This window comes from Oratosquilla oratoria, chromosome 3 (assembly GCF_046742065.1).
Source record: "Oratosquilla oratoria isolate Oo_2021 chromosome 3, ASM4674206v1, whole genome shotgun sequence".
In the NCBI taxonomy this organism is placed as follows: Eukaryota; Metazoa; Arthropoda; class Malacostraca; order Stomatopoda; family Squillidae; genus Oratosquilla; species Oratosquilla oratoria.
Genome location: NC_134779.1, coordinates 78,805,307 through 78,817,806, shown reverse-complemented (window position 1 = coordinate 78,817,806; position 12,500 = coordinate 78,805,307). Strand labels below are relative to the sequence as shown.

Here is a 12,500-nt window from a genome sequence, read left to right as displayed (position 1 = left end):
AGAAAGACAGGAAATGTAAGACACCCTCACGTGGAATCATCAACACTTTGGTTGCAGGCTGCCCACAAGGCGTGTCTGAAGTTGAATGAGCGGCTAGACAAGCAGAGAGAAAAGGTGAAGGTGAAGATTCAAAAGGACCCGACCTGGAAAGAATTACTGGCCCACTGTCTCTATGAAGACATCGATCTCACACAGCGCTACTGGTAAGTTCCACGAGCACCGTATCACTAGAGTTACTGAGGAAACCGACCGTCCTCTCGAGCTCCTATGCCAAGAACAGGGAGGTACGTATTTGGGGTGGGATTTCAGCCTAATCATTGAAGTTTCTCTCCCGGAGGGGGGCGCATCTAGCCTAGGTCACGGTTCAACGTCGTATCTTCTGGCCGTCGGCAGGTCTTCTCTTTTGTCATCAACGCCACAACCCACTAATACTTAGGGTTAATCGATAATGGACTACCTAGGACAGATCACCCACTCGAGCGGAATCGGTTTTTGTGGGAGGGGAAGTCTATAGGAAAATTAAATGATAATAACAACAGCTGTTTCATTCATGGTCTTAATAAACACCGGCCAGTTCATTTCGAAAAAAAAAAAAATACTAATGTTATGAAGTGTAACAGTTGGCAACCATTTGGTCTTGACACTTTGAGGAGTTTCCTTCAGACGAATATAATTACTTGGTGCCAGCCAGAATGAACGTAAGAATCGAATATTGAGATCTCCAAAGTTAATTGAGATGGTTTGAACCCCCTCAATGATGGATGTTTCAATTGATGGATTGGAACTACCGCCTGGTGACAAATGGAATAAAACATGTAAGCTGAGTCAGATACTGTAAGAATTACTTCATGTAAATTCTAACTATTTCTGTCCCGGAGGTATTCTTCAGCTGAGTGAAACTGCTTATAATCACAAGGAAGTAAAAATGTTAACTGTTTAAGTACGATGCTGCTACATCTTCATCATCATTATCATCATCATCAATTGGGGCATATGCCAGGGAGAGTGTTACCTCACTCACACACAGGCGCCAGTCCCCACAGCCGCTTCGAGCAAGCTCCCATGCAGACACCCTTCCTTCCTTACTTCCCACTCCAAATAACTCTCGACAGATTTGGTCAACTTGCCCCTTCAGCCATGAATTCTGTGGGCGTCATCCCCTTCGTCCCCTCCATCGAGGATTGTCTCTTGGAGAGACAACCCTGTAAATAGGATCAACATCAGGGAAACGTACCATATGCCCATATAGCTGGAGTTAACGTTTACGAATCATGCTGGTAACTCGCTTAGATCGAGTCTCACAGCACAGTTTCTGGTTTGATGTGAAGTCACTCCAGCAATACCCCATGATTCTCCGAAGGCACTCAGCATTCAGTGTCCATGGCTGACAGCCGTACAGCAAGACAGGGAGCGCAAGTGATTTGGAGATTCGAATCTTAGTCCTCCTGTATGAATTATGATAATGCTATATACTCTGGTTGAGCGAGTCCATAACACCATGGGCAATGCCAAACCTTTGAAGTGCTTCCTGACATGACCCAGTACTGTTATGCACTACACTACCAGATGATGTAAAGCTTTCCAAGACCTCAATATCTTCGCCACATACATGGACTGACTGAACTGTGTCATCCATTAAGTCCCCAAACTCCTGGACCTTGGTCTTGGTCCAGGAGATCTTAAGTATAAGCGGTTTCGGCAAAAAGGAGAGCATCATCAGCAAATACAAGATCAGTGACCTTGATGTTGCCAAAAGATGCTCCACAACGACACTGATCAACAACACTGCCCAATACCCAGTCCATGCAGGTGCTGAAAAGTGTTGGGGCGAGGACACACCCTTGCCTTTCTCCTGAATTAAAAAGAAAGAGGCGGGACACGCCTTCTCCATACTTTACAGCACCATGTGTTCCAAAGTATAAGCCAGATATCAAGTCAATAATCCTTGCAGGAATCCTACGGATCCACAGAAGATCCCAGAACACTCCACGAAGCACCGAGTCAAACGCTTTCTTGAGAGCAGCATAAGATGCAAGAAACCCTGTTGAAACTCACGTCGGCGATCCACAAGAATACGAAGCGCTAATACACTTTTAAACGTGAAACTCTGAAAGTTGCCTAGGAGTGCGTTGGAGAGCGCCCAAGGTCGAGGAGGGGTGTCGCGTCACGTGAGACACTGGAAAGTATAGTCAGGCCGTCCTGCCGGAATGGCTGGGGACATGGACAAATACAGGACTTAGAAAAGGCTCTCATCAGACTGTATAAGGAGAGACACGTCAGGGAAATCGCTAATGATGTCGAGGGACATTTTGATGCACATTACTTCTGGCCTACTTATCGAGCCCTGAAAAAATTTCGCTCTAAATCTGTGACCCAGATGAGCACAATCCGAACAGTGGATGGCAAACTAGTGTCAGGTGTGGAGGAGGTCAGACGTCGCTCTCCACTCCAGTTCTCTCAACAGCGCTCATCAATCTTCGCCGGCTGGTCACGGTGGAGGAGACTTTTCTCCTTTGCTGCTGCCGGTCTGGCATAAGCCTGATCTCTTCGTTAACACGGGCAAACGGATTTACATCTTAGACAAATACACACGTTTCCAAAGTCACGTAATTTTCTGCTTTCAGAGTTGTGCTTGGAAGAAAAGATACACACACACACACACACTCACTGGCTTAGCAGAGGTCGGTCGTCGCCCTTCACACGAACTCTCAGTCAGTGCCCATAATTCTTCGCCGGCCGGTCATAGGGGAGGAGGTACAGGTCCTCTCCTGTCGACCGGCCCGCACACGCCTGGCCTCTTCGCTAACGCTGGCGAGCGGGTTTACATTTCTGACAAATACACATGTTTCCTGAGTCACGTAATTCTCTGCTTTCAGAGTTGTGCTTGAAAAAACAAACAAACAGATAAACCAACCCTTCCCGCCTGCCCCCTCGCACTACTTCGGATCCACTCTCTTGACTAGGCTTCGGATATCGCCCATTGCCTCACCTGGGGTTAATCAGAAACGCTAAAGCATCACCTGGGGTTAATCAGGAACGCTCAAGCCTCACCTAGGGTTAATTAGGAACGCTCAAGCCTCACCTGGGATTAATCAGGAACGCTCAAGCCTCACTTGGGGTTAAATAGGAACGCGCTGCTTAGCTTGGGGTTAATCAGCAATGCCACACGCGGGAAGTGAACCCTACTCACTTCTCGTACGATACATACACACACCTTTCACGAACATAACCACACCCCACGCACAAACATCTACACGTACTTTTTCTTCGACTAAAATTAGCTTCCTTTTCTAACTTTCTCTTATACTACATCTCATTTCAATTTACCTCCCACTAAAGATTTTTCCGTTTTTCAACCATTTTCTACTACTTCTCCTCCTACCATTTTCTCAACTTTTGGTGATTTTAATCGCAGGCGTCGGCGCCGCCGTCCAAACTCCCTAACTCCCTGCCCGTTTCTCCCCAGCCACCACCATCAATCGCACCTTAGTTAATCGCCCATACAAAAAGCGCTTATTGGCAATAGCCCTCTTTTATATACTACTTTTAATTTTCTTACATTCTTCCCTCCCACACAAACTGATCCCGCGCGAGCGTGTGGTCTGTCCTAGGCAGTCCATAGTCTATAGTGTAGCCCCTTTGTCGAGTACTTTAAGCAGATGCTCATGGGTAACTCTCCAAGCGGACATCTTTCCCCCGTTGTAATGATGTCATTGGGGTCACACGGGTAGAGATCTCACAACTAGGATAAAAGAGCATAAGTACTCAGTCAAATATGGGCAAAAAAACACTGCCGTATTTCAGCATGTTGCCAATAAAAACCATCGCATAAATTGGGACGACGCTGAAATCATTTATAAATCAAAATGCAGTTTTAGGAGAAAAATCATAGAATCCTCTCTAATAAAATATTTTCCCAACTGTATAACTACCTTAGCTGTTAATAGATTGTTACTCTCTGCAGTTGTACAAACTGCGGACAAAATCCACCAATATCCACGTAGCGCCGAACAAGTGACCTGAGTTCCCGTCCCTACTTGTTTACCTCACTACTTTTGTACATGTACATGCTTCTCTCCACTCTAACACATCTGCTGAAGACGATCACAGATAGTGGTCGAAAAATACGGATCTCTTTACTTTCGCGTATTCTTCTCCGCAAGTGGGTCATATATATATATATATATATATATATATATATATATATATATATAATATATATATATATACACGAGAGAAATTCGCTAGTAATAGCAATATTAATCTGATTGATTTCATGACAGTCGCATATAGGATTCGAACCTACTGCTCAGCCATCGGTAAGACAACTGTGCAGAGCCGTATCCCTCTCAACCAACCGGTTGGTCGAGAGGGTTAAGGAGCTGTACAGTTGTTTTACCATTCGGTGACCAGTAGGTTCGAGTCCTATATGCAACTGTCATAAAAATAATCATATACATACGTGCATACATACATATATACATATATATATATATATATATATATATATATATGATTATATATATACATATATATATATATACATATACACGCACACACACACACACACACACACACATATATATATATATATATATTTTCTTTAAGGCATATAGAGTTGTATGCAACAGCAAATTGAGCTCTGATGAGTTTCCGATGAAGAGTTTCAAGTCTTCTAAAGATCTCTCTAGCATGGAGAGGTAAAGAAAAAACCAAGTTGCCGATAGAAGCCATCTAATGGGGTAGAACAGGATACAAGACGTTTCGCTAATCACAGTTAGCATTTTCAATTGTGACAATAGCAAAGAAATGGAAGATTATAAATACAGAAAGTAAACACTAGGAAAGATTACAAAGAAATGACCGTTATTCTGGTCTGAAACTGGGAAAGGACACTTTGAATATCGGGGAAAGGAACGCGGGATGGGGAACTGTGACCACTGGGAAAGGACACTCAGATGACCGTTACTGTGGCCTGGGTGTCCGTCGCGGACGGAGTGACTGCTCATGGGAGGGCTGATTTGTCTCGTAGCTGGGTTGTCTGGTTTGGCGGATTCTGAATGGTTTGAGGCTGGGAAGAATGGTGGGGGCTTCCTGTTGGGTGTTCAGTGTAGGTTGGCTGTATTTAATGTGGAGGGCCTCAAGGAGGGCAAGGCGGCGCTTGTCACTTTCTTGGTCTAAAATGGTGGTATTGTCCACTAGGATGGATCTGGTGATTGGAATGTTATGGGTCTCCTGAAGGTGTCGCTTAGGGCCTCCATTGTTAAGGTGGTATGTCAACCGTCTGGAAAGGCGAGTGGTAGTGAGTCCGATGTAGGAATCTTGGGGCGTACAGTCCCCAAAAGGACACTTAAACTGGTACACCAGACTCACACACTCGATGTCGGATGGGCGTGGGGAGCTGTTATTTTTCATTATAAGGTCTTTAGTCCTCTTGTTCTTATAATAAATGGCAAGTTTAATGCGGTCCATCTCGTTGGTGGGGGTCACATTGTCCTTGATGATACGAAGAAGCGCTTTCTCATCCTCCTTATAAGCGCTCGACATGTAGGCCCTATAGAACAAGGTAAAGGTATTGCCTTCTACAGGAGTCTGTTGCCCTTCGTACCACTTGCTCATGACGGCCCGCAGTACACGTTGGCAGTCGCTGTTTGAGTGGCCATTGTTGACTAAGAGCTGTGTAGACCGGTCAATTTCTTTCTGGGTGGAGGTCCAACTGGAGCAATGGGTGAGGGCTCTCCTATAGAAGGATGCAATAGTAGAGTCCTTATATTTTTTAGGGCACTCACTCTCTCCATTCAAGCACAATCCAGGATTAGTTGGCTTGGTGTACACTGCTGTGTGGGTGCTCCCGTCGGTTTTCTGGGTGAGGAGCACAAACCAGAATCCGCCAAACCAGACAACCCAGCTACGAGACAAATCAGCCCTCCCATGAGCAGTCACTCCGTCCGCGACGGACACCCAGGCCACAGTAACGGTCATCTGAGTGTCCTTTCCCAGTGGTCACAGTTCCCCATCCCGCGTTCCTTTCCCCGATATTCAAAGTGTCCTTTCCCAGTTTCAGACAAGAATAACGGTCATTTCTTTGTAATCTTTCCTAGTGTTTACTTTCTGTATTTATAATCTTCCATTTCTTTGCTATTGTCACAATTGAAAATGCTAACTGTGATTAGCGAAACGTCTTGTATCCTGTTCTACCCCATTAGATGGCTTCTATCGGCAACTTGGTTTTTTCTTTACCTCTCCATGCTAGAGAGATCTTTAGAAGACTTGAAACTCTTCATCGGAAACTCATCAGAGCTCAATTTGCTGTTGCATACAACTCTATATGCCTTAAAGAAAATATTTTGCCGCGTTACTCCAATATATGTATATGTATATATGTATATATACATATATATATATGTATATATATATATACATATATATATATACATTATATATATATGTATGTTGCAGAAACCACAGGGAAATTAAAGTCGGAATACTGAACGTTTTCGTCTATTACGACATCCTCAGAGTACAAGAAAGAAAAAATTAGAACACAATATTTATACAGAAGTAAGAAAACTGGGAGAGGTTATAGTCACATAAAACCTTCGGACATTATACATACATACACATTCAATTACACATGGAAATGTTAATGGTAATAATAATAAAAGTACATACACATTCATATACACATGGAAATAAGAAAGGTAATAGTAACACAAAACAAAAACAAAAACAAAAAATTCAAAAGAGCAAAATCATGTGGCCGAAAGGTCCATAGGACATTTGGTACAAATAGGAAACTTGGTACTGCTTAAATATCCTATGATTATAAGATTGTTTAACCAAAACACAAGATAATATCAAATTGTACAAAAAAACAACACAATATTTAACAGAAATAAGAAAACTGAAAAGGTTATTACCATTAACATTTCCATGTGTAATTGAATGTGTATGTATGTATAATGTCCGAAGGTTTTATGTGACTATAACCTCTTCCAGTTTTCTTACTTCTGTATAAACATTGTGTTCTAATTTTTTCTTTCTTGTACTCTGAGGATGTCGTAATAGACGAAAACGTTTAGTATTCCGACATTAATTTCCCTGTGGTTTCTGCAATATTTTTTCGTCACGCGTTATTGTGATTATTTTTGCATATATATATATATATATATATATATATATATATATATAATATATATATATATATATATATATATATATATATATTCTCTCTCTATACACGAGGGGTAGCCAAAAAGAAAAAGGCATAGAAACCACTCCCACCCATTCCATTCCCTACATATTCCACTCCCCTCCACCCTCCTCCCTCCCTCTTATCTTGGCACCTCTTGGATAACGGATCATCCCTGCATCCTGTCCACTATCCTGGGTCAGAAGCAGTGTCGCAAGACACAGCACATCCACACCAAGGCCGCTTCATAAATTCGGTGACCTCCCTCTCCGTCCCTTCATGCTGGAAAGGAGAGGACGGGGGGAAATCACTTTGGGCTGCGTCAATTTTTTCTCATACAAACTTCCTCACCCCCCCATCCCCCACCCACTCACCCTCATGCATCACAACATCATCCATACACAGCCCTTCTTCATTCACCCCTATCTTCTGTCCTCTCCCGTCCTTCCACCACAGACATTCCTTTCTTTTGTAATGCCCCTTTTACCTCATCCGTCCATCTCATCCTAGGACGCCCCCTAATATTCACTCCTTCCAACTCTGCCTTCCACATCTCATTTACTAATCTTTCTTCACTCATTCTTTCCATGTGTCCAAACCATCCTAATACTCTTTCATCAATCCTATCTCCCAGCTCCCTTTCCACCCCTGTTCTCCTCCTCACCTCCTCATTTCTCACTCTATCTAGCCTAGTAACCCCTATCATACTTCTCAGACATTTAATCTCAAACACATTCAAACTCCTTCTCTCTTCCTCTCTTATGTTCCATGTCTCTGCCCCGTACAGTGCTGTTGGCACAATCACTCCTTCATATAACCTCCTCTTAGCATCCATTCCCAGATGTCTATTTCTCATTACACTTTTTAATCCACCAAGGCATTTACTCGCTTCTCTCAATCTACATTCTACCTCCACCCCCACTCCTCCCTTTCCTGCCACATTCGCACCCAAGTATCTAAAACTATCCACTTCCTCCAGTCTTTCACCCTTAGTGTTCACTTCCAGTCTGTTGTCAATCTCTCTCCTTGTACATCTCATCACCTTACTTTTGCCCACATTTATTAGCAGCTTCCTTCTTTCGCACACCTTCTCAAACTCTGTCACTAGCTTCCTCAATCCCTCTGATCCTGCTACAAGCGCAGTGTCGTCAGCAAACAACAACTGGCTTATTTCCCACTTTTCTCCATTTTCTTTAACCATCTCCAACCCCTGACCCACTACACTTGCATTTACCTCTCGCACCATCTCATCCATGTATAGACTGAACAGCCAGGGCGACATAACACATCCCTGACGAAGGCCCACCTTTACCTCAAACCACTCACTCTCTCCATTTCTAATCCTAACACAAGCTCTACTACTCTCGTAAAAACTCTTGACTGCTCTTAACAGCTTTCCTCCTATCCCATATATCTGCAGTACCTCCCACACTGCCTTCCTGTCTACCCTGTCGTAAGCCTTTTCCAAATCCATAAAACCCCCAAAATATCCTTACCTTTTCCTATAGCTTTCTCACATATCTGTCTTACCACAAAAATCTGATCTACACAACCCCTACCTGTCCTAAAACCACACTGTTCCTCACCAATTACTCCCTCTGTTCCTCTCCTAATCCTCTCAATCAAGACCTTCCCATAAGCCTTCCCAACTACACTTAACAAGTTGATCCCTCTGAAACTACTACACTCACACTTGTCCCCTTTTCCCTTGTAAAGCGGAACTATACAGGCACTCTTCCAGTCCTCCGGCACTCTACTCTCTTTTAAACAAACATTAAATAACCTCACCAGCCAGTCCACCATAACTGTACCTCCTTTCTTCAGACATTCTGTATGACATCCATCCAACCCAGGTGCCTTACCTGCTCTCATCATCTTAACAGCTGCTTTCACTTCATCCTTCCCTATTTCTCCTCCATTTTCCTCACTCATCACTCTCATTTTCTTAGCGCTTCCCACTGCAACTACCTTTCCTTCCCTATGCTTCTTCACATTTAGCAACTCCCTAAAATACTCTGCCCACCTTCACCTCACTGCCTTCTCTTCCATTATCGTCTCTCCATCTGCACCTTTTACCATTTCTTTTCTACCCGATTCGCCTCCTCTTCCTCTCTTAATTTCTTCACAAAACATTTTTTCATTACTTTCAAATTTTTCTGTCATACTCTTACCCCATTTCACATCTGCTCTCCTCTTTGCTTCCTTTATCTTATGCTTAACTTCCCTTCTCTTTACTTTGTACCTCTCATACGATTCCCTCGTCCTAATCTGTAGCCAATCTATGAATGCCTGTTTCTTCTCTTCTCGCCCTTCTTTGCTTCCTCATCCCACCACTCACTACCCTTCCTTCTATTTCCTCCCGCCCTCCTTGTTCCACACACCATCTTTGCACACCTTATGACTCCCTCCTTGAACCATCCCCATTCCTCCTCCACTCCTAGTTTTACTTGATCCTTCACTCCCTCCCACTCCTCTCTCAGCTTCTTATACTCATTCTCATTTTCTTCCTCATGTAAGCACTTCACTCTAGGTACCTTCCTACCTTCTGCCCTTTTCCTCTTTCTCCACCTATTCTCCACTCTCAATTTACCTTCCACCAGAAAATCACCTGATATCCCCCCACTCTCTCCCCTTAGAACATGTACATCCTTAATTCTTCCTACCATACTCCTGATCATCACTATATAGTCCCATGTGTACTTATGCTTGACTTTCTTCCTAAACACTGTATTTCCTATCATCATCTCTCTTTCAAGACACATCTCCACCATCAATTCTCCACTATGGCTTCTACCTGGGACTCCAGACTTCCCAATCACTCCGTCTATTGGTTCGTTTCCTACCCTACCATTAAGGTCTCCCAATACAACTACATTGACATTTCTCCCTAATCCCTCTATGCACTCATTTATATCTACCCAAAAAGCCTCCCTTTCCTCTACGCTCTTCTCACTACCAGGCCCATACGCACTTATAAAAACCCACATCTCCCTTCCCAGCTTCACCTTCATCCATATCAACCTTGATGAAACCTCCTTCCACTCCACTACACGCTTACTTATCTCTTCACTTACTAGTATAGCCACCCCATCTCTCCCTCTTCACTCCTGAGTACCTCCCAGCTACACTCCCAAACTCACACTCGGCCTTCCCTTTCATTTTAGTTTCACTTAAAGCCAACACATCCATCTTTCTTCTCGCAGACACACTACCTATCTCTTCCCTTTTACTCTCATCTGTACCACATCCACGCACATTAAAAGACCCAAACCATAGGATACTGGTTGGAAAACTCCCAGACCCTCTTATGCGTTTACCTTTTTTAGGAATGTCCCCTTTGGGGCTACAGGTAGTAGGACTCCTAATCCCATCCCCCGTCCGCTTTTTTGTCGCCTCTTACGACTCAAGTGGAAGGACTTGGTGGTAGCATTCTCTTCCCCACCACAGGGTAGGCGAAAAAAGGAAGTGAATATTCAGAGAAATGGTGCAGGACAGTAACAAGGGGTTGGAGGGCAGCATAACGAAGGGACAGTCATAGTATAAAAGTGTAATCTTTTCTCTATGAACAAAGTTTTCCTCTATCACAGACAAAATGATGTGTGGCTCTGGGGCGTCCCATATACTGTAGATCCTAAAGTATATATATATATATATATATATATATATATATATATATATATGTATGTATATATATATATGAATATATATACATATATATATATATAGATATACATATATATATATATGAATATATATAGATATACTATATATATATATATATATATATATATATATACATACACATACATACATATACCAAAGGCTTTTTCCCCCTTACACGGGGGGTAGCCAAAAAGAAAAAGGCATAGAAAACACTCCCACCCATTTCATTTCCCATATATTCCACTCCCCTCCACCCTCCTCCCTCCCTCCTATCTTGGCACCTCCTGGATGACGGGTAATCCCTGCATCCTGTCCACTGCCCTGGGTCAGAAGCAGTATCGCAAGACACAGCACATCCACAGTAAGGCCGCTTCATAAATTCGGCCACCCTCCCTCTCCGTCCCCTCATGCTGGAAAGGAGAAGACGGGGAGTAAATCACTTCGAGCTGCGTCAATTTTTTTTCTCATACATACTTCCTCACCCCCCATCCCCCACCCACTCCCCCTCATGCATCACAGCATCATCTATACACAACCCTTCGCCATTCACCCCTATCTTCTGTCCTCTCCCGTCCTTCCTCTCTTTTGTAAAGCCCCTTTCACCCCATCCATCCATCTCATCCTAGGACGCCCCCTCCGCCTTCCACACTTCTTTTACTAATCTTTCTTCACTCATTCTTTCCATGTGTCCAAACCATCTTAATACTCTTTCATCAACCCTATCTCCCAGCTCCCTTTCCACCCCTGTTCTCCTCCTCACCTCCTCATTTCTCACTCTATCTAGCCTAGTAACCCCTATCATACTTCTCAGATATTTCATCTCAAACACATTCAAACTCCTTCTCTCTTCCTCTCTTATGTTCCATGTTTCTGCCCCGTACATTTCTGTTGGCGCAATCACTCCTTCATAGACGACATGTTATTTTCAAGTGTCACTCTGTTCTTCACATATAGATTAACGATTCTTGTTATATACCATGATGCCACTACCTACTCGACACTTAGAGGAATTCCGTTCTAGGATGGACTTCCGACTTCGTTTATCACCTAACCTATTCTAACCACTGAATAATCGTTGAAAGAAGGCAACAATCGGCCACAATCCTTTGCATTTCGCTAACGACTAAATTATTTTCACATCTGAATACGTAGGATTTCTGTTGATCACTACGTTTCTGGGTTCTTGTGTATCTTGTGTGAGATTCTCATCAGCGAGTCTCAAGTGTACACATACAATTGACTAACTACTCCAACCTACACTCTATTGCAGATATTTCCATATTTCCACTAAGATCCTCGTACATACCTGTTGACGGTTGGTATTCTCATCAGCGAGTCGTCATACCCCAGGCGCCTTGGGCTCGTGTTTGCGCCCCTGGCGAGGTTCCCGTCTACCATTTTCTAAATTAGACTAAGATTCGCTACCTCGTTTTGTGTTGGAGTATCAATGTGATTTAAAACTCTAAAAAATGCTTTTCCACTGGAATCCTGAACTGGGTGATGGGAATTTTTCTCCCTCACAAAAATCGAAGGCTCCTAATCAGTCAATACATACGAATGTGCCGCTCATGACGTAATGGATGGGTGGAGTGAGAGATACACTCCCCCGCCACGAGGTTCAATAAATCACGTAGACCTTCAAAAA

At 43.3% G+C, this 12,500-nt stretch overlaps 1 protein-coding gene across 3 annotated transcripts in view; it reads left to right on the top strand.

Annotated features, from left to right (window-relative positions):
* LOC143023927 (uncharacterized) overlaps positions 1-12,500 on the top strand; it is a 121,876-nt gene that overhangs the window by 98,379 nt on the left and 10,997 nt on the right. For all 3 annotated transcript variants that reach the window (XM_076182614.1, XM_076182606.1, XM_076182599.1), the window contains one exon: positions 58-203. In XM_076182614.1, the coding sequence (XP_076038729.1) occupies positions 58-203 (146 nt within the window). The remainder of the gene's footprint in view (positions 1-57; positions 204-12,500) is intronic.